Source organism: Cinclus cinclus, chromosome 7, assembly GCF_963662255.1.
Source record: "Cinclus cinclus chromosome 7, bCinCin1.1, whole genome shotgun sequence".
NCBI classification, from domain to species: Eukaryota; Metazoa; Chordata; class Aves; order Passeriformes; family Cinclidae; genus Cinclus; species Cinclus cinclus.
In genome coordinates this window covers 34,227,954-34,251,012 of record NC_085052.1, presented here as the reverse complement: position 1 = coordinate 34,251,012, position 23,059 = coordinate 34,227,954, and the positions used below count along the sequence as shown (strand labels likewise).

At 41.9% G+C, this 23,059-nt stretch overlaps 1 protein-coding gene across 1 annotated transcript in view; it reads left to right on the top strand.

The window, feature by feature from the left end:
- Nucleotides 1-2,625: 2,625 nt before the first annotated feature.
- TET1 (tet methylcytosine dioxygenase 1) overlaps nt 2,626-23,059 on the top strand; it is a 52,999-nt gene continuing 32,565 nt past the window's right edge. The window contains exons 1-2 of the mRNA XM_062496276.1: nt 2,626-4,554; nt 10,570-10,620. Coding sequence (XP_062352260.1) covers nt 2,626-4,554; nt 10,570-10,620 — 1,980 coding nt within the window. The remainder of the gene's footprint in view (nt 4,555-10,569; nt 10,621-23,059) is intronic.

The following is a 23,059-nucleotide window of genomic DNA, read 5'->3' as shown; positions in this document are numbered from 1 at the left end:
GACCTCCTGTATTTTCTGGTCATTGTGTTTCTGTTTTAGGGCTGATAAAGAGAAAAGACTTCATCACCTCAGTCCGCCTCTTGATTGACACATTGCCATGGTGCCTGGTATTTGTTGCTGGCTTGCTTTCTTTCTTGCTGTCCTGGCTACAGGCTCTGAAAGTAGCTAGCATTTATTCTCCTGCCACTGTTACCTAGCTCCTCTGCTAATGGCTGCAGATGTGCCTGCTGCTTGCTTCCAGCTGGTTTTTCAGCCCTCCAGGCCATCCTTTGGAATGAGGATCCCAGTCTCTGTCACAGCCCCAAGAAAATGGGGAGGCTTTTAGCTGGCTGCCAACAACTATTTCATGGACCTGTTGATGTGATGCCCTCTTTGATTCATGCAGTGACTCCTAATGGCCCTGTCCCCCTTCCCCCAAGTGCCTCCAGAGAGGGGTAGGGGGAGGAGGGTACTTGGATTACCTTCAGTTTCAGTATTGTATTTGTTTTACTATTTTACTTCTGAACCAACTTTTATGGAGAGCTTCTGTGGGAGCTGTTCAGGTCTCTTCTGTGACCTTTGAAGCTTCAGCCATGACTATAAACAGCTGCACGTCTGCTTAGTCTCTCCAGGTTGGATGTGTTGCTGTGGAGGAGGGATGATATTTATTGAGCTTGTTTATTGTGTGTTTGGTGGGCACTGTTTTCTGAGCTGACATGAGAAGTGTGTTTAGCCTTGTCTTGTGCAGCACTGCTGGCTCTAAATGGTGTCTCTGTGTGTGAAAAACCTGCTCAGTAATGTTCAACTGATATGCAATATGAAGACGTGACACAAGACAATCACATCATGTTTAGATGAGATGGTTTGTATGTTGTACTACAGAGGATCAGTTGGCTTGCTACAGCTGAATAAATAAGAGCTGGGCTTCAAAATGCTTTAAATAAGCTACTCCAAAAGCGTTTGGGGAGTTACTATTAGCCTTGGTGGGTGCTGTGGCCACTGGGCAGCCTGCCCAGGGCTGTGACAATACAGGTGGCCAGAAACAGGCTGGCTGCCAGCGCTGCTTTGGGGAGCAGCAAGCTGTGGCCCACACAGAGGCCGTGTGAGCTTCTCTTGGGGCACTGCTGTTTGGGCTGCATTAGCAAAACTCTCCTCACCCTCAGCAGAGCTCAGGCCAGGATGTGGGGAAGTGCAGCCTTCTGTGAGATTGCCCTGTTGGCTTCAAGGTGGGGATTGAGGTCATAGGAGGAAGTGGTGATGTCAGTAACCTGTAACACTCTTCTTTCTATTTCCTTCAGAAGCCAAAATTCCATTTCTTGTACTTCCGTTTGAGGTCAGGATTTAAATATCATCCCCATACTTCTTGTTTTTCCTTTACTTGGCTTCTTCCCATCAATGAGAGGTGCAGAAAGCCTGGAGGTGACTTGAATTCAAGTTACCTACAGTAGTTTAAGAAATTCAAAGAAATGATGGTGAAGGGAAGGCACCTTGCTGCTGGAGACTAAAGAGCCTCTGGCTCTGCCTGTTCCCATTTTAAGGCTGCCCTTGTCTACTCATGTGATCTATTCAAACAGCTAAATAAAGCTTTAAAAGCCTTCTACAGGTACTTAATAAAAAGCACTATGTGCTTAAAAATAGGGACTTGTGAGAATTGCTTTACTTTAAAAAAACCAAACCCACCTTGAAGGAAATTGATTTGGAGCATGAGAAATTTGTTGTACCTTATTGATTCAGTTGTGTCTGGGGAGTTGGGAGACGTGTGCATTGCAGTTGTGTCTGGGGACAAAAGCTTGGGACAGATGTATGGTGTTTTTCTGAAGGTGAATTTATTAAGTTGTAGTGATGAAGCAGAGGCATCTGCCTTGCATAAAAAAATGTGTTGGAGGCAGGCAGTAGGGAATCAAGGGTTGGAATGTAATACAGTGTGCTGTGAATGTATTCAAGAAGATAACACTGGGAAAGACCAATTCTTCCCTGGTCCAGTTCCCCTGTAATTGCACAGATTAATCTCTTTAGGGAGCTAGTTGCTGCTCCCATTTTATCTGGAAATGTACCATGGTGGACTACCAATGGATGGTGAAAGAATGACAGATGCGCTGGTGATGATTTATTGAGTACACACAGAAAATGGACTCAGCTTTGTTCTTTTGTTCCCAAATGTCTTTACAGTGAGAAACATGAACTTCTTACTCAAGGGGAGTTTACTGGTTAATGAACTGTTAATAAAATTAAGAAAACGCCAACTTTTTAGTACTGACATAAAATAATAAATATGTAATGTTGCCTGGCCATTTGAGTTCAGTTTACTTCTTTGTTTGTATTGCAGGCCTTTAGGCAAGCTTTTTATTTTGTAGTATACCAATATTTTCAAAGCTTTTGTGCTAGCCGAACATAACACCCAATACTGCTATTTCTGATTCTACCTCTGTATTTTTAAATATTAAAAATGGTCAGCTGAATATATGTGCACCTTTTATTAATTAGAAGTATATTAATTCTGTTTTGTACATTTTTCTATTTCAGAGTTGACATTGTATGAGCACAGAAAGCAGCAATGGGAGTATGCAGTTTTCTACTGAAGAGGTCTCTCAAGAGCTCATGATTTTTTTCCATCTCTCCTCTTAACATTCCTCCTGCTCCGCAGACATGGCTCACCATGCGAGGCCTTCCAGATCAGCCAAAAAAGAAGAGCTAGGGAAAAGGAAAACTAACCAGAACAAAAAGGGATCTAGCCAAGTGAGAAAGAAACCCACAAAGACTTCCACAAAAGCTGTTAGTTCTGGGAAAGGTAAAAAGCCAGTGCAAGGAAAAGATGTTAAGAAAAAACAGCAAGAAAAGAAACCAGTCATGAGCTCTTCAGGTAGACTTCTCAGGAGCAGTGTAACCAGAACCTTGTCTGGAGCATCTTGGGTGAGTTTGGAGAAAGCTGACAATATTCTCTTTCACAACCAGGATTCTTTCAGCATCAATGGCTTTACAATGTCTCTCCGCAACCGGTCCTTCTCCCAAAGGTTGTCCCAAACTCTAGTAATTGCAAAACCCAGGAAAGCTGCAGTACAAAAAAGGCTAGAAACAAAGGAAAAAAAAGAACAAGAAGCCTTGGCAGTAGTAGAAGATAAAAATGATGAAACAGGTGAAATAGCTCTGAAACAAGATTTAGCTCAAAATGAGTTAGCAGCTCTGCCTGTAGAAGGCTGTCTGTGTAGTGCAGGTGAGGAGTCTGTTATCCTATGTGCCAATCAGGATGAGGAGGCAGAAATACCTGGAACAGGTGAGTCCATTCCAATCAGTCATGGAACTGATTGCGGTACAGAAGCTTCAGAGGTGAAATCTAAGCATGAAGACCTGCCCTGTGAGCAGATACCCAGTGATCTTGATACAGGTAGTTTGGCTGAAGCATTTGTTGAAGATGCTGTGCTGGTGCTTCCATCTTCTCCTTCTGACTCTGTAATTGCCTCTGAATCAAACTCAAAAGTGTATGCAGAGACCCCCTTCAATGTGGTACTTAACAGTACAGAACCTGACTCCAGCTCTGTTGATACCTCAGACCTCAGCTCAGCAGTTCTGATAGAGTCGGTCACGCTTGCCAAATTCCACATTGGAGCAGGGTTGGACATGGTGCTACCTAGGGAACAACAAGACTTGGATTCTCCATCTCTAGTTACCTCTGAGTTCAACTCACAAGAACATTTATTAGAAGATGCAAGGTCACTTGCAGATTCATGCTTGAAGGCAGGCTGGGGTTTGGAATCTGAGAATAAAGACATTGATTCAAATTCCAGTTCTGTAGCTGCCTCTGAATCAAATTTGCTTTTACATTTTGAAGGTTCAGGCTCACTTGCAGAATATCCTATGAAACTGGTTGTGGATTTTGTACCCATTCACAAAGAACTCGATTCAAATTCAGATTTGAGCTTTACAAAAGAGAATTCGGAATTTGACGCAAAAAACATATTTACAGTATGTGAACCAGTCTCCAATACCTCTCTAAACAATATTGAAGTAGAGGACATTGAACAGCTTGTTAAATGTATTGATGCAGAGACATTAATTTTGAATTCAGGATATGTCCCCACTTTATCTTCAGATTTAGGAAAAAGCACAGTTGATAAAATCTCTGCTGAAAGCTCTGGACAATTCTCTGCAGGTTTTGTTTCAGAGTTGCCTTCAAGCATGGAAATCTCTGCTCTTGCCTCAGAAAAAGCCATAAATGCAGATTTGCCAGCTGACTCAAGACTGCAGCATAATGATTATTCATCACAGCTGGGAAGTGTCGGAGTAAGCTTGAATTTGGTTCAGGACAACGTGAGCAACAGCACTGAAGCAGTTCAGGCCTCAGGGCCGTCCTCTCTTAAACATCCAGCTGGTGATTACCCTGTTCCATATTCATCTCTGCTCCCTATGCTGGAGAAAAAGAAACGAAGGCGTTGTGGAGTCTGTGAGCCCTGTCTGCGGAAAACAAATTGTGAGGAATGCAGCTGTTGCAGGAAGCGCAAAACCAGTCACCGGATATGTAAAAAGAGAAAATGTGAAGAACTGAAAAAGCCGCCACCACCAATCACGCTACCTTTTGAGGTAAGGCAAGGAAGTTGTAAATTAATTCACCCTTTTGAGGCTTGAGGTGCATTTTAAAATTCTGCAATGGGAAATGCTGCCCACCTTACAGCGAGTTCAGGGTTACTGTTGGCGCTAACAGGTTGTACAGTAACTTCCTCTTGTCATCTGCAAAAGTGTAGGTTAGAGTGAGCTGGAGTTAGTCTTGTTCCTCTTGTGTAAATCCATAAAATCAAAGGTAAATATGGCTTCAACTCTGTGTCCCAGATATTGGTACGTTGGCCAAAACAATGCATTAATTGGAGCGTGTGAAGAAATGAGAAAGAGTTAAGCACAGAATGTGGGGAGGAGGGAGACTGAGGGTAATCTTAGGAGACTGTGAATTACTAGGGGGGAGTGTTGGTATTTTAAAATGCTGAAGGCTAAAAGCAAAGGAAGGCAGGTTGTCTGTTTGGTTCAGTTAAAAACATTTGCTTGTGATGATAGATTTAGTGGAAATCAATTTATAAACTTCAGGACCAAGTTGTAGCTGCATTTTCCCCTTTCGCATCTCTCTGCCTTTCTAATTGTCTATTCTTCTGTTTCTCTTTTTTTACTTCTCTTTCCTCTCTCCCTTTGTCTTTTACCGCATTCCCCATACATTCTTTCTTTTTCTGTGTTTCTTACTCACTTTCCTGACCCATCAGCCTTTTATAACCCAGGTCATAACTTTTGGAACAAAGAGAAGGGGAAAAGACAGTCTGTATGCCCATGTGATAACAGCACTGACCTTCTGAGGGATTTCAGTTTCAAGATCAGGCTTTAAATCAGGTAAGTAGGGAGTTGAACATAGATTTCCCACATCCCTGGTTGTGAATTCCCTGACCTCTGAGCTTCTGTGAGACCCTGCACTGCCAGGTCCTGCTGGGAGTGTTACCATCATATGATCCAATAGTACCTGAACCACAGAGGGGGAGAGGCTGTCTTGGTGGTTAAATCACTGGGACATTTGCCTTGGGATGTGGGAAACTGAGGTTCAAATCTCTGCACCAGTGTGTACTCTGAGTGGAGCAGTTTACACTGGGGAGAATGTACCTGGAAAACTTTTCTCAAGAGCAATTTCATTAGAATCGTGTTCTTGCAGAAGGCAGAAATTCCCATCAGCTGCGGGGATGTCAGGAGAGCTCCTGTTCTCCCTGCTCTCTCCTGTGCTTACCAGGGTTGGCAGAGAAGTCCATTCTGGTTTTAAGGTAGGCAAGCAGAAAGAAGTCCTGTAGCAGTGAGTGGATATGATATATTCCCCTTTGTGGGGGAAGTATATTTTAAGGTACGATGTTTAGGGAAGTAGGCTTAAACAGTTTGGTTCAGAATTCATTCAAAAACCTCTTTTTGTCTCAACTGCTCCTTAATGCTCTTAAAAAATAAGTGAAGAGAGGGACAACTGTAATGTGACCATAGGTATTAAAGTAATAAAGGTGGTAGGGACTTATCCTGACTTTTTACAGCAAAAGACATTGTCCTTTTGCATATTTAGTCAGTGGGATTGAAGGAAAGTTCATGGGAGAGGATTTGTGGAGTTTTGAGATAGGAAGTGATGTAAAAGCCATGTTTTAAAAAGGGTTTTGTCAGGGTCAGTGAAGGAAGCACTCCAGCTTTTCTGTCAACCTTTGTATTCCAGGCTAAACATAGTTCTTGTTGCTCAGCCTGACCTTCTTGCAAATTAGCTTTGCCCCTTCACCTTTGTCCTCTCTGGATGCTCCTTTTACTTTCTTTATGAGATTCCTTGTTTTTATTCTTTTCTTTGGCGGCTTTTATTTTGATGGGCTTTTATTTCATTAGACTGATCACATTCTGTATGATGCATTTCAGAGCTGCACCGGAGGCCTCCTTCATTTCTTGCTAAATTTTGTATGAAATTTCAGGGTGCTGCATGGAGGAAATGAAGTATTCCTGGTATTTAAGAACATGTCAGATATTTTCTTATAATACTGTGTTTGAATGAAACCTGGTGCCTTTTCAGATGTTCCTAGAAAGAAGCCTTACTTAATTTTCCATCTCTAGAAACTGTGCTCTGAGGAAATGAGAATATATTTCTAGAATGCTACATCTGCTCTTTCAAGGTGTTGAGATACAGGGGAAGGTGCTGGGGGTTGGGGAATGCTATCATTCAATTTAGCAGCTATCCTTTAGGCAAGATTGAAGGGAATTCCATTGTTTTCCATAGGTAGTACTAGGACTTCTGAGTCAGTAATGTGTTTCAAATAGAAAGCAGCTGAGGAAAACCCAAAACTGTAGGTCTCTATCCATGGTATGGAAAGTGAACATAAATAATTAAAAGAAATGAGGTTAGCTTCCATGTGTTCCTTGTTCAGAAGAGTCATGCTTCTTTCTCTTATGTTGGAATGTAAGAATTTTTTGGAGGTGATTCACTGGGAGGAAGGGTGTAAGGGGATAGAGCAGGAGCATAATTTAAATGCTGGTGTTTTGCCTTAAAGGAATAATTTCTCCCCATTCTAACTAAAAAAATGCAGAAGTCCCAGTGAAGTCAGTGAGAGCTGTGTGTATTAAATGGCTGTACAGCCACTGTGGGGGTTGACACTCCATACGTGCTGCTTATGAAAGAAAAAGTGTTGGTTTTCTTTAAGAACTTCTGCGGATTTACAGGTACAGGGAGCAAGGCCTGGCTGGTGGGAGCCATGAATGTAAACTGAAATGCATATTCCAACACCCGTGCCCAAGTGTGCACAAGCACTCAACCCTTGGAGAATATCAGTTGCATGTTTGAAACTGGCATTGGTTAGGTTAATGTTATTTCTGTTAATTAATACATAATCCAGATAAAGATTTGAAAACTATGTTGGACTTGAAAAAGACCATTTAAAAATAACAGCCACATAAGCCTTCAGTGATACTGTACCTTCCTGAATGTAATGGGTTTTGCAGGGATGTGACATCATGAGAGTCTGCATAAGGCATTGTGGGCTGTAGTTCCCAGCCCCTGTGTGTAGCAATATTGTTGCATATAATGCCCCTCTTCCTGAGGAATTCACACTGTACCTGTTTGGTTTGGAGCTGGTAAAGAAGAATCCTAAAATATATAAGGGAAGACTTTTGTCTCACTTACTGAATTTTTGGAAAGAGCAGCCCAGTAAATAAAATGTAAGGAAACTTTCATAAGAAGAGGAAAAAGGCTTTATCTTGGGTTGCTGTCCCTGTCATAATGAATAATGCAGGAATATTTCACAGTGAAGGGTTTGAGAGGCTTACCCACACAGGATTATGATGCTGTCACATTTTTGTCTTGGCTTTAAACACCTGTAGTCAACAAACTGACCAAGAAAATGAGGTCACTGAGTGTTAGTTCACTTGGGCTGCCCAGGGTGTCTCAAGACATCTTATTTAATAGCTGTAATCTGAGTAACATGAAATATTAAATAACAATAAGGGCCTGCTTGTCTGTGGGTTTTTAACACGCTGCTGAAAAACCCCGACATATTAAAAAAGGATGCTGCAATTCAAGTTGGTTGGGATCTTTCCAGTAAGCCATTCCTTGAATGGAAAATGCTGAATGAACAGGAACCTTTCACAGCTACTATCTGTCTTAATTCAACTGTTTGTAGGGGAAGTTTCTCAAGGCTTGAGAAATGAAATTTCTGTTTAAAACTTAAAAAGGGGATGAGAATAATTAGAACATGGTGGTGGTAAAGGCTTTTTTGCCTGATGGAGTCCAGGGACTTGAATTTTGGTCTCCCACATCTCATCTGTTTCCTCTTGAATTTTTTGAAAGTTTTACTCTGCTTTGGAACAAAACCAAGTGCTAAAATCTCAAAAAAAAAAAAAAAAAAAAAAAAAAAAAAAAAAAAAAAAAAAGGAATTCTTGTTTTCCAGCCTGACCCAGCTATAATCAAGAAATTTAGGCTTTGTGGTATTTATTTCACAGTAGACTCCAGAAATATTTCAGCCAGTTGAATTTTAAAACGATTGCACATAAAAACACTCCTGAGCATGATACTTGAGAGTTTTGTAAGGGGACAGAACACAGGTAGAGGAGTTTGGTAATGTGTGTGATGAGCAAAGCTGCATCCAGCCTTCCCTACCCCACAGATACAGGGTGGGGAGTTGGAGTTGTGCAGTTTGCTCTTATTTTACACAGACACTCTGTGGGAGTGTAACATAATTACAACTCCCAGTACTTTGCCATTTCTCTGTGTTCCTGGGTGTGGACTATAAAGCAGCCTAGATTACAGTGAGACTGATTAGTTTGTGCTGTAGTTATTTTCAGAGGCTGCATTTAACAAGTTGCCTCTTCACTGCTCCCTATTTTCTGTGTTGGTTCTTAAAGCTTTTATGAGGAAATTATTTGAAGAGGTTTCTTTCCTCCCTTGTGTCTGAGGACCCCTAAAGTGAGGTTACAAGGAAGCCTGAAACTGCTGTCCAGTGCGTGCACCAGTCTAGGGACTAAATCAGAATATGGGGTCTTAGGTTTCTAAGCAAACAAAATACTGTTCCTTTTCCCCCCTGTATTGTAAAGCATCTTAAATAGCTGTCACTACGAAGAATCAGATCACTAAGCTTACGTGATTTCCACTCTCATTTTAATGTGCAAAAAGACCCTTGCAGACTTTGAGGTATTTTGGGGGAAAAAATATAAATCAGTATTTTAGTTTTACCTTATCCTAAATCCTGTTTCATACATCATTCTGCTGCAGCAAATGAAGGGCTTAGATACAAGGTAGTATCAAACAACAAAAAATGTGGAACAACTCTCTCTGATTTAACTGCTACACTGGGGAATGAGTTGTGTCCACGTCAGAGCATTTCTGCTATTTAACTGATTTACACCAGTAAGGGGACAGTAATTACAGCACAGCGTAGCGCTAGATAAGAAAACAGATTGCCATTTGTAGCTGGTGAAAACCTGTTCTTACGGGGTTTTATCCTTAGTGCATTAATCCATGGCCAACGTTCTGGTTTAGATGCCAGCTGCGAATTGTTTCAGTGGATGCTCCGGTGAGGGCGGTGTTAGAGACGTTGTTGTTTGTTTGTTGTCCCTAGTTAGCGAGTGTCTGTGCAGTGAATCCGTGAGGGCTCGCTGTGACACATGGTAGAGCTGCGAGCCCACCGTCCTCCCTCCCATAAGGATGAACGTTTTGAGCAGGGGGAGCTGTGGGAAAAGAATTGCACTTGATGTTCGTATGGTGGCCAGTTCCCATCGCGGCCCGTCGGCAGCGGATTCGTTCTGTTGGGTGCTTTAGCAATGGATGAAGACAGGAGTATCTTTCGCCGAGCCTGCGGTGGGAGGGCAGGGGCCGCCGGTGGCCGCTGGGCTCCTGGCCCCAGGCTGAGATTTTGGAGGGGGCTGCTGCCGCGTCGCGTCCCCTCGGCTCGGGGGAGAGCAGGTGAAGGCAGGCAGGCCCTGCGGCTGCGGCCTCCACCGGGTGAGCGGCGATCTCCGCTGTTTCCGGGACGATCCGCACCACGGCCGCCGCTTCTCGGCGACGCGACCCCGGCGCCGCTCACGGAGAGAGAGGGCGAGGGCTGTGCCGCCCGAGGCACGGCGCCGTGCGCACGCGTGCGGGTGCGCGGGGCCGTGTCCTCGCCTGACCCCGCTCTCATCGCGGCGGGAGCCGAGCCGGGCGACCCCGCCGCCGGCGCCCGGGCCGCGTGTCCCGCGTGTCTCGCGGCGCCCGGGCCGCGTGTCCCGGGCGCGGGGCGGCGGCGGCTCCGTGCCGGCTCTCGCGGGCGGCCGCGCCTTTGTTGGGCGGGAGGCCGCGGGGGGGCGCTGCGGGGCGCTGCGCGCGCCCGCCGCTGCGGCAGGAAGCAAAGATGGCGGGGCAGGGGCGCCGCCGCCGTGAGGGGGAACGCGGGGCTCCCGCGATGTGAGGGGCGCCGCGGGGGCGGCGGACGGGCCGCCGGGAGCCGCCGCCGGCCCGTGGAGGGGCCGCGTGTAAAGCACTCGGGGTATTGCAGAAATATCGCTGTACCGTAATAAAGATCCGAGGTGTCTGCCTGCCTTTGTGACCACAACTTACGTTCTGCAATTTGATGTTTTTTTAGGTTCTAACAGAAAACAAAAGGCCTCAGAGGAGGAAGCAAAGAGTTTTAAAGGTAACCGATGATTGCTTTGATATTTATCCCCTCCCGTTCTGAGCAGCGTTTTCTTGTCATCCAGCCCGGGAAGGCAAAGGGTTAAACGCTGGGTAGCGGCGCTTTCCAGCTATTAAGCAGATTAGCTAATTTTAAAAGCACGGAACATGTCCTTTCTTTCCTCTTTCTCTCCAGCATGTTGTAGACATATTGGAACCTCCCTGCCCAATCTGCAGCCCAAAAGTTTGCTTGCCCTTGCATTGAACGTTCCCTTTCATTTCTTCTGCTCCTAGTTTTGTACTTCCAAAGGTAACAGCTGAATGTTTTGAGCATACAGGTTTTATGGCAGCTGAAATTTCTTGTGAGAAGTCAACGATAAACTGCAGGCCAAGTTAACAAAAGTGGAATTTTTATACTTTGCTGGAGTTTTGATTTCTTCTCTTTCTTTAACCTTTAGCATACCTCAGCTGAAACTGAAAATCCTGTAAACTTTCAACTACCTTCAGTTTCAGTGGTAACATGTTCCTCCCACACTTTTTAAGATGGCTATCTTTCATGGTAACAAAAGATTGGTCTTTTAGATGCAAACGTCTTAGTTTTTATACAAATTCAGACTTGCTACACTCATAGCTAATGTTTTGGGGTTGTTTGTTTTGTTCTTTAAGTAACAGGTAGTATATTGATATTGCTTTATTGCTTCTCTCAGTTAATCTTTAGAATGTTGTGAATAGGAATAAGTCATTAATTCTGTTGGAAAATGGATGGGGCAAGTAAGATGCATGGTATGGGTAAGGGGAAGCTAGTGAAAATGCAAACAAAAAGTATGTTGTTAAACCTACTTTGCTAAACTATTCTCTTATACCAGCTAAATATAATAAGATAGCTTAGTATCGTTTCAGTATGCTAAAATTTCAGAAGTTATTGGACAACTGGATTTGATAAATGCTGACGGGTCTGTAGTGTTATTTTACTTGAAAGCATCCCAATTTCTTAACAGTTGTGTCATCAGTGTTACACAGAAATTTTGTTACAGAAACTTTGGTAAGGCAAACCAAAGTTAAGATTAAGTAAGGAGCAAATAACTTGTCCAACCTCATGGGTGTCTGTCTTTTCATGTGGAGTAGTTGTGCAAACCATTTACCTGTGTGCTTTTTTTACATTAAAATATTATTATTTTTGTTGTTCTGGGTATGATTTTAATTGCTCATTTTAATACTGCTGCTCTTTGTAATATACTACAGGGTTGTAGCTAAAACTTGAAGTTTTTTACTCATTCTGTCTGTTGTGCTCTTGACAGTAGCATGTAAAATACAGAGTGTTTGTGAAGGAGTCAGTTTATAATGTGTAATTGGTCTGAGGCAAAGTGTGGAAAATGTGGTTTTTTAGTCACAGACACATACCTTGTGTTGGGTGTCTGTCAGCAGTTGTGGCTCATGGTTGGTCTTGAGATTTTCCTCTTGAGTTCATTTTGCCACTGTTTGTGATTTGATGGCCCAGCAGGTTGCTATGTAATACGAGTCTGTCATTCCTGTCCTTTCCAAAAAGCCTTCTGAAGATTTTTTTTTTCCACCCCTGGCTCTTGAATGGAAAGGCTTGTGTGGTTCTGTGTGTGTGTGTGTAGTATCAGTGTCAATCACTGGACCTGGGCTGATCTCTAGTTTGACTTTTCCTTTGCTGAGCTGAATCTGTGGTATTTTCTCTTTGGTTTTAGGCACTGTTCTTAGTATTTTCTAGTATTTGTATTTGTTTTGTGGTGCTGAAGTGTAATTCCTAATAGTTTGTCCAATTGCATCCAGCAAAGAATGTGCAGTACCTCTGAAGCCATCTCATGGAATGCTGGGTTGTGGTTGGTGGAGTTGGCTTTTGGTTTTGGATGGGAGAAGGGAGGCTGGGCATCTTAAGTTACACTGCAGCTCTGTCAGCTGCAGTAAAAAACTTATAAAAAGCTGCCCAATTTGCAGACTTCTTTACTAGGGCATTTTTTAGACATGTGACATTGTTATATGACTAACCTGGCTTCTGTGTTGGTGGGACAGCTTTGTAAAGTGGTATTGTCTTACCTGTTGAATTATTACTTCAGTCATAATTGATTTCATGATTCATAGTGGCTGAGGGCATCTGACCATTGACGTTTTCAAAATTTCAACAGGATATGTCCTTTTTTCTTTGTATTTTCTTCAAGTAGTGTTCTTAAGTTTCTTAAAGGAGGATTTATAGTACTTTCTTCCAATAATACATGGAGTTTTGGTTTTTTTCCTAATTCTCCTAGGTTTTGATAGATACACATTTATTTACTTGGAGGGCTTGTGTTGTGTGCTGCTGAGAACCAAGGCATTCATAGATTCTGTACAGGGAAGATAAGCAGTGCTTTCCAGTTGGAAATGGGTTGGGCAGATATATATAAGACTAAAAGTGATGCACACTACTATACTGTACCTTTTGTGTACTATTTATAATTTAACATCCTCATGTCTTAATGCTTCTTTCTGGTCATTGGGCGACTCATTTAGGAAGTTCATCTATGTCATAAATACTGTATTAGGTTCTTCGTGTTTATTTGAAAGAACATCTGAAATATTAATCACTTCTAGCAAGCAAGTGCTCATTAAAGAACAGTAATGGATACAAGAGAAGGAGTATACTTAGTTTTCCTTAGGGTTTATATTGTGTTCTTTTTCCCAGTTAAGCAGACACTTCTTTAATTTTATTCCTGGTAATGGAAAAATCTATATAGATGGGATTCATACTCAAAAATTAATTTGCCTGTATTTCAAAAGTCACATTAGACACCCTGCTTCACTTCACATTATCCTTTTTAGCCACTTACTGGTGTTCTGGCTCAGCTTGGGCAATGCAGCGCGCCTCTTGCAAAGGACAGCAAAATGCTTGCAGTCACTTCCAAGTTCATTACCACAGAACTTAGAAGAATGGGGCAGTTGCACATGCCATGGCAATATGCCCTTAGCAGGTGTAGGCAGCAGTGGCCCCAGGGAGCAGCCCTCCCCACAGATCAGGATCCAGCTGGTGAAGCACAGTCTGTGCTTTCCTGGGGTTCTGGGGAGCCAGGGCTGCCTCTTGGATGGCTGCAGGCATTTGTTGCCCTGATGGAGATTAGAGAAACCCAAAATAACAACAAAACAAGAGGAAGATGAAAAAAAAGGGAGGGAATCATAGGGAAGAGACTGTGGGAGGAATCCAGGATGACACAGGCAGTGCTGAGTGAGTTTTGTGGCTGCCTGCAGGGCCTGTGTTCTCTGTTGTGTTTGTGTGTTTCTGCATAAACACTGCAATGGTGATGGTGCCTGCTCACACTCTGTAAAATCTCCTCATCCGAAGGCAAGCCAAGAGCTAGAGTTGACTCAGTATTTGGGACTTTGGGGTTGTTTATAAACGTCATATTAGGAACATGAGATTTTCATTTCCATCAAGGCTGCCAACAGCTGATTGAGCACCCTCTTAATTTTTCTCCATATATACAAAGCATAGTCTTGTTAAAGAAAAAAAAAATCTTTGAAACAAAGTTGGCTTGGCAGACCTGCTGTTGTCCTTTTTATGATGCAGTTTTCATTTTGCATCTCAAAGGAACTAAGAATACACTTTTTTGATCAAAGTCATACATGTGTTAACAAGGTTTAGGAAAGCAAGTGCTAAAGTTCCATGATAATGCTTGGAGTGAGCAAGGATTGAACTGATTTGGAACATTTATTCTAAATTATGGTGTATATTTTTAGTGCAGAATATCTGCCAAAATACTTAACTGGATGAAATTAAATTTTATTACTTTTTTCCCCTTTAAACTGGTATATGAGCAAGTCAATGGATGGAATTGCACTGCTGTGGAATTTTATAGGGAAAGAAGAAAGAATGGTACAATACAAGTTGGAAAGGATGTTGTCCAGAAAGGACTTACCGTATTTGTTGTGGGTTTTTTTTAAATAGATATTATCACCTTGGAGCATATGCCTTCAGTAAATACCAGTTAAAATTGCTTTGAGTACTAGTTGAAAGTTTCTGCCTGTTTTTTACTCCCTGACTTTTTGTTCCACCCCCCCCTTTTTTTTTTTGATAGGAAGACTTTACTTTTGGTGTCAGCATCCTACACAAACCAGTTAACTTCTATTTTAAAAAGTAAGATGATTAACTTAGCTGTTACCTGGATTTTTTTTCAACATTTTTTGAAATAAATGTTCTCATTTTCGCCTTTTTCAAGCCGAATGTGCATGTGCCTAAATGGGATTAAATCTTTAATTTTTTCCTTTTGGTAGACTCATGCAAACACTTGCTGTGAGCAGGCACGATTATGGTTGTAATTTAGCACAGGGCATTTGCCTGTGCAGCTTTCCCAGCACTTCCACATCAATGTACTCATGAACATGTGAAGCACTTGCCTGTTGTTTGTACAGGACTGCTCATGTATGAGGATGTTTTTGAATAGAGTTCTAACAAAGAAAGCCTTTGTAAGTGATCTGTAGATGATTAATCTTGCTCTAGTTACTTTCTAATCCGTAATTTTTCCAGTTTCTTGTGGAGTTTGTGATAATTGCTCCATCTATATCAAATAAAGCAATCTGAATTTTGCTGACTGTCGAGACTTTGTCTCTCATTTATAGCAAGTTGAAGCGTGTCCCTTGTGGACTCTCTGATGGGATGTGCAGAGATGCTGTGTTGCCTGTGCCTGCTGTTCCAGCTAGGGCTCCCTTATTTTCGTGCTGCTCTCTCGTGTCCCTGTGCTGCTCTTTGCCCCAAAACTCCCCAAAACGTTGAGGGAAGAAAGGCACACTGTCCTGGAGAAGAGACAGGGAGGAGCAGGATTTTCTGTTTTAACTCCTTGTTGCCTGTTGCACAGCACTTGTGAGAGATTCTCGGGGATTGGTGGGGGCAGGAACACACGGAGGCTGGGAAGTGTTGGGTAAGGCCAGGCTGAACCTCGTGATCACAGTAGTTTTGAAGGGGTTTGCATATCTTGAATCACTGTTTATTTGTAGATCTTGACTGTCATGGTACGTTTTAGTGTAGGCCCTTCCACTTTACTGTATTTAGAAGTGGAGCTTTGAAAAAGCTAGAAAATGTGTTTGTGATCAAAAATGTCAAAAATAGCCATTAAAAGCAGCATAGCTTGTGGAAAGGGAGGAATATGTACATGTGGAGATGAAGGTCAGTTGTGGAGGTATATTGAGTGATATCTTGTTTAGATGTTCTTAATGAAATATTACAAAATAAACACAGGGTTTCCCTTGCAGGTGTGTTGTTTTGTTGATATTATTTGCATTCACTACTGCATTATGAGCTTTATTCTGTACTTGTACTTGCTGTAAGTTATTCAGGAATTGAAATAACTGAGATGACTCTGCCAATTCCAGTAATCTGCTCTCACTGTGCTGCTGGCCATACAATTATTGACAAGTAATATCTTAAAAATGCTTTGGAAATGGGTGCTGCCTGTTTAGGATCTGATAACATATTGCTAAGCAAGTTTTATTGCTTTTAGCAATTGCTGTGGGAGAAAATCATTGAGAAGCCCTAAACTTACCTGAGTGGCAGCAGGTTTTTCATTGTCTGTAATCCTTTTTTCTTTCTGCCATGTTATACCAAGATTTTTTGGTGTTACTGATTATGGGAAAGTTAATTTAGTGTATACTACAACAACAGACTTTCCTATTGACATTAGTAGGAGCCTTGCCTTTGTAGAGACCAAGAGATCTGATTCATACTAAAATAAATTCTTAATTATAGGATTTCACTGGGGAGTTAAGAAGAATTCATGCTTTCTTTTTAGATGTTGAGAGCGTGAGACTTAAATGATGTGAAGAAGAAGGAAAACAGCATTTACATATAAGCAACTAACAATAATCTCTTTTCATCTATTTATGTAAAATTAGTGTATAGACTATATACAACAAGGCTGTCCTTGTTGCCCTGACAACTTTAATATTGAGCCTTCTAGAATATTAGGATTTTTTGAAGCTGACTTAATATAACTGAGTAGTTTGTATCTTGACTGAATTCCTTTCTCAATGTTTTGTTGTTGCTGTCTGTATTGCATTATAGTTTAATCAGTGCCCTACAGTAAAATGGAGCTCTACATTTAATTTTCCTAAAATAAGGGGTTTGCTGGACATGTGACTAAGAGGAAAAACTGCTCTGTGTTTATAAATGCAAAGCATTCATGTTTGTGACAGATGATCACTGCGTGAATTGTGCAGTGCAAACACCACTGTTGCAGTGCTGCTCCATAACAGCATTGCTGTTATTCCAGGATGGGAGTGGAAGCTGCTGGTCCTGTAAAGAGCAAGTGGGAGTTACAGTGCAAATTCTGCCTTGAGCTTTCCTTAAACCATAGGTGTGCAAGCTCTTAGACAGAAAAGGAAACATAATTTGCAGGTTTTTAGGCTTTTTTTCCTCATGAGAGTAAGCAAAACATAGACGAAGAATCCTGATTAGTGCTGCCTTGTAGCCTACTGCCTTAAGAGATCAGCATGACTATTTTTTTCTTTTTAGTCTGAATTAGGTGCCCTTCTGACATACCTATCACCAAATTTTCTATTTCTAAAGAGTGTTATTTACTCCCTTCTATCTTGTGGCCCCTTATCAGCTTTAAAACAAGGCTAAAATGGTGTTGTGTGTTCTTAGCAGTTCTGGTCTGAGAGCTGCTACCAACATGTAGTAAATTTTGTAAATAATATAATTGGTTATACAACAGGTGGTGGGGCTACATTAAGGAGTTGAATGTCTTCCTGGTTAGATTACAGGAACTGTGGAAAGTTATGTTGTTAGCTTAGCAGTTTGGATCTTTAATGCACTGAACCTGTAGAGAAATTAGCTCAGTTTGGTTCACATGTGGCAAACACAGGAAGGATCATTATGAACACTTGTTCCTGTGCTGGGAGGTTGTAAGACTGTATCCTTTTATTTGGCTTAGATATAATTTTTTTTTAATAGCTGAAAGACCTTTAATTTGAACATTCCCATGGATGAAAAGTGCATCCAAACACTTAACAAGATGTTTTTAAAAAATTCTTTGTTCTCTCTGTCTCATTGCAAAAATGTGCACCATAGCTCAAGGCCCGACTTCTCCAGCCTCGACTTAAAGTCATTGAGTCTTGTTACACTTTTGTCTACTAGAACAAGGAGCCCTCTGTTATCAGCATTCTTTTACACATAGACTGAGAAGGAGTTTGTGGCTTTTCAATTTTCTTTCTCTGGTAAATTGGAGAGAGTGAGTAGAGAGTGAACTTGAGGCTTTCACTTCAAGATGTTTCTATCCTTTGTCATTCTTGTGGTCCTCGGAGCCCTCTCCCAGCATATCAATGTCTGGCTTGAATTGGGGATGCCAGAACAGGATGCTTTATTCTGCTAGCAGGTGCAAAAGTGCCAAGTGCAGGAGTGAAAGTAACCAGTCTTTTCCTAATTACATTCTTACTTATGCACCCAGGAATCTAACTAACCCTTTCAGCCATAAAGTTGTACCAGGAGTTTCTATAGTTACTGTGCAGTTAATAATTGTCCGTGTTAATGTCCTCCTGGAACCCACTGCTTTCCAAGGTAGAAACCTGCCTTTTGTAAATGCAGTCCCATGCCTCTTGCTAAATAAAGAATTTCTCTTTAACTGTAATGAAATGGCTGGCTTGCCATCTTAATTTGCAAAGCATCGTGTCTGGTCTTTGGATTATTTGCTATTTTTGTAAGTATTAATTTACTGCTTTTTCAGGTTGTTGCTAAGAAGGTTGCACATGGCTGTGATTTGCTCCCTGGAGCCCCTGTTATGAACACTGTGATGATTCTTCATCAGCAGGGTAGGGCCAGGCTGTACTTCCTTAACACTGTACTGATGGTTTCATAAACCAGCAGACCACAAGAGACATTTGCTAGGGTGGGGGAATTCAGAGACTGAATTTCTTTCATCTCTGCTTTTGAGCTAAAGCACATTAGGGGAAAGTTCTTAGGGAATACATATTGCTGCTGATTGTATCATTTTTCTTTTCTTGCTTAATTGAGTGCTATATTTTCTAGTGCTGCCAGGGTCTGTTTCAGTGCTTGGTTTTAATGTTGAAGACAAATGATTGAGTAATTCAAAACACCAGTAAAAAACAAACCAAACTAAAGCCAAAACCCAAGGAAAACAAAAATGACCAGGCAAGATGCTTGTTTGTATTTGCTTCTGTGGCAGAAAAAGTACTTTAATGTTTGGAGTTTTTTCTTTCTTAACAAATCCACTTCTTGGATGCCTGTGTAGGAGAATGAGGTCTCCTTCACCCTCTGTTTTTTTCTTGCTCCTGTTCGTAGCTTTTACAAGATGGAGATAGGAGTTGATGGAAACAATAATTTGAGTTGGTGGCTGAGAGAACCTATTTCCAAGTAGTAATCCAATAAATACATTTCTGTGGGAGCCACCATTTGAAACCTTTGCAGTCAGAATATTTACTTTTGTTAGTAAGTGTATCCTTTAGGGTCTGACACTGTAGATCTTTATAAGCTGTCTCACTGAAGCTGTTGCCCAAGGTGGGTAGGAGGACTCTGCTCTTGTAGTGTGATGTAGGAGAGAAAAGGAAGAGAATAAAGGTGTAAAGACTGAGGCCATAGTGTACTAATTCCTCCTGGAAAGAGACAACAGAGAGCTTTTCTGGTGGGAAGGTTGGCTGGTGTTTGAAGAACATGGCAGAGGTTATAAACTGCAAATTAAATGAGCATGAAACTGAGAGCTAAGCTGTAGCTTGGAGAATGTTCTTTGCTGTTGTGGCTACAAATATGGGGGGAAAAATAGGCAACCAGCAGCTAGAGCAGACTTTTCAGCTGTAGTAAGATCCAGTGTGAAATGCTACCTGCTGTGGTGCTCAAGTTGGTGACTAGGTGGTTTGATACTCAGAGAAGTTGGAAGTGAGGGGAATACCTCCAGGAAAGCCTGTATATTGTGTCCCAGGTCAGGTTCCTTTCTCCAGATGTGCAGAACTTGTTCCTCTGAGTTTCTGTATAAACCAGCTTCTGTGGTAAAACTTGTCAACATAATTTTGCCAAGTCCTGTCCTGTCCCTTAATACCATCTGTGAATTCTGCTCTCTTGAGGAGCAAAACATCTTGTACATTCAGGACGTATTATGTTAACAATGGTCCCCAATCTGTTTCTGTTCATTAAGACCTATAGAAAATGTGCCTTAGCTGAGCTGCTGTAGGAGTGTGGTATCCTGAGAAACTCCTTCATGTCCACAGTTATGCAGTGTGCTGGTACCTGCTTTATGCCTGTGGTGAGATTGATGAGGAATAGGACCCAGCTTTCAGCTTGGCCCCTGCTCTGCTGTTCTGTCTTTTGGGAGCCTGCTTGGACACGCTGCTCAGGTTGCAGTCTTGGGCAGCAACCTGTAGCATGTATGCAGTGTTGCAGTGGTCAGACGTGTCATGTGGTTTGAAATAGAAGTTTATTCTTAGTTGTATTACTGTATCTGCCTTTAATGAGGGAAAAAAAAAATCCAAGAAGAAAACTTAGCTATATGCAAGAGATGACCTATAGCTTCCACAGCATCCCTCCTTATATGTGTCTCCGTTCTAACCAGTGCATGATTTCCTACATAGCACTTGCCATAAACAACTTTTTCTCCACCCCTGTGCTCTGTCTCCCTGATCCTATCCATGTCCTACCTTGTTATCCCTGTATGTTGGTCCTGTCCTGTGCAGGGCTTCGATTCTACTGAATTTCTGCATGTTCTGGGGAGCAGACAGTAGAGAGCAGGAATATATGACAGAAGAGGAAATTGCTGGTCAGCTGGTTTGTGCTTTCTTGTCTCTTGGTGAGGCAATAATGCCTGACAGTCAGACCCTGAACCAAACACTCTGTTTGAATGTTAGATGAAGAAGACTTGGGGTCTTCCCCAAACAGTTTTTCTGAAACAACACTTACGTTGTGGTTTTGGGTCTCTGAGGAGCTGCCAGCTCTGTCCCAGCTTGGAGGGACATGTGAGACTGGCTGTGTGCCTGCAGGCACTGCAGCAGGATCCAGGCTTACCCATGGCACTGCAGCTTGCAGGTGCTTCTCACTCATTCATCCTTTTGTGCTGATTAATGTTGTGACCCTGGAAGAGCTGTGTTTTGGGTCATCCCAGTTTTGGCACAAGCAGAGTGTGCAAGCATTATTTGTTCTGTTGGGCATTCTATTTGTATGGGACCTGAATCTTACAGGGAGGGCTGGTTAGGGGGTTTGGCATTAGTTGTTGTGTTACTCATCAGGACTTGTTTGTAGAGCCATTTTATCAGTAGTTGGACAGGCATCGTCTGTTATTTCTTGTTTATGAGAGTAATTGATCCTGGTGGTGTCCTTTAGTACAATATATGTTGTTACTACCTGTAGAGGTTTGAAATGAGAGACACAAATCGATGGCCTGCTCACTGCTCATGTGGATGTGGAAATATCTTTGGGGTAGCTTAAGCATTGCATTTGGATTGGGAGTTGGTGAATTCTGCATTACCTCAGGAGCGTCATGTGTTAAAGGAGAAGTTAATAGTAAGTCTGACTCTTCAGAATGTCAAGTGATTTGCTGTAACTGGCTGTGTGTGTGTGCTGGAAGCATTAGCTCACAGGGTGGATTCTTGTGTGTACATATATGAGATAGTATTTGGTTGAAGTTTCATACAGCAATGGCCACAGCAGGCTCTGTGGTTCCTGTCCTAATAGCACAAACTGCTGCAGAGCCTAAGCTTGAGCATGATTTGTTAGTGGCTTGTGTCTCCTGGCAGAGTAGAGCTCTCCTTAATGAGAGAGAGAGGAAATTACTAGTATTGATCTGCTTTATTCTTCAGTTTTTCATTGCATTTGTGTAAAAGCCTTGGGTACTGATCAGATCAGACTTCTGTGCTTAACTCCCATGAATGTTAACAATGTTGCTTGGGGTTGTGATATCCTTGTCTGTAGTTTTCTCTGGGTGCCTTACATGCAGATTCAGAACTTGAAGATGAATTGTTCCTAGGTTGAGGGGAAGAATCTAATGAGCTCCATCCCTGGTAGTGTTTCCGCATTTCTCTTTGTGGTGGGAAATATTAACTTCACACGCTAACAGACTATGCAGTGGCCTTTTCTGTTTGTGAGGGAAAAGAAAAGGTATCTTTTAGGATCCACTGCAGCTCAGTAATAGGAGATAAAGCAACACAGTGCTTGAAAGCCAGAGTTTGATTAAAACAATCACATCTGATTTTATGAAAATATTTTGTCTTCATGTGGAAAAATATGGTATGAACTAACTCATGCCAGTGATATAATTCATGTGGGATTTTTTTCTTCCTCATTGCATGTGGGCAGTTTCTAGTAATGGTAGTGGAAAATATGAATTATGAAGAATATTTTTTAAGGAATTCCACCTTTGTTGCTGGGGTCACTGGAGTTCTGTAGGGACACAGCACTGTACCTGTGCAGTACTGGTAGATTAGGGAATATCCTGAGTATTTTTGAGCATAGCAGTGCTTTTTGATCAGATAAAGTATTTTATTGAGGAAAAGTCTAGTTGGGAGCAATTCCAATTGCTCTCTTGTACTGAGTGCTGTCAGTAAATTTTGTGTCAGATCTTCTCATCTCTGCTAATTGTGGATGAAGCCTCTTCCTTCCCTGTGCCTCTTATCGCTCCCAAATTACCAGACTTTAGTTATTAGTTTTCTTAATGTGACCAATCCCTGTAACAATGAATGGAATACAAAATGCAGTGTTGTGTTGAAAATGTGCAATTGATGGGGAATTAGTTTTCATCTATTTGATTTTATGTCCTCAGCCTTCTAGTTGTCTGATTAAATATTTTTTAATGAAAATTTCACATGGTTGGGAATCTTTTGATTTGGTAGAGATATTAGATGTACTTTTGCCAAAGAAAAAACAACAGTTCTACTTACTTTTGAAGTTAAGGTAATTGAAATTCAGCTTTTGTGCTGGTATGGAATTGTGGGGTTTTACTCTTTTGTGGTGGACCCTGCTAGCAATAGAATGGTGGAACCTGCTCAGCTTTTGTGGAACCTTTAGAAAGTGCTCGGTGACCCCCCTGAGTTTGGGAATCATTACCTGAAAATCACCAGGATCCAGAAGAGCTCCAGCTCACTGACCATTAGTCAGGATCTGTGTGTAGTGAAGAGACATTAAATAGGGAATAATTTTGTGTACAGTATCTGGAGGCTTGACTTAGCCACACGTGTGCTGGACATGTTTTTATGTAACGTTTCCGTGAGAAGTTATGATGCCTCTCAGCATCAATCCATAGCATCTAGGACATGCTATGGGTTCCTGGGTTTGTGTTTTATCAGTTGCAAGGTGATGGCCGAGCACCAGATGGAGCTGCCTTGTTTCACCCGGGGGTTTGTGGCAATTCCATCTCTCTCGATGGTTATAATTAATCATTAATCTATTTTGTGTTTATTTTCCTGAGCTCTGTCACAAGTCCCCGCCCTTTGTTGGTATGAGCGCAGAACCATCTCTGAGTTAACTGAATGGTTCATAC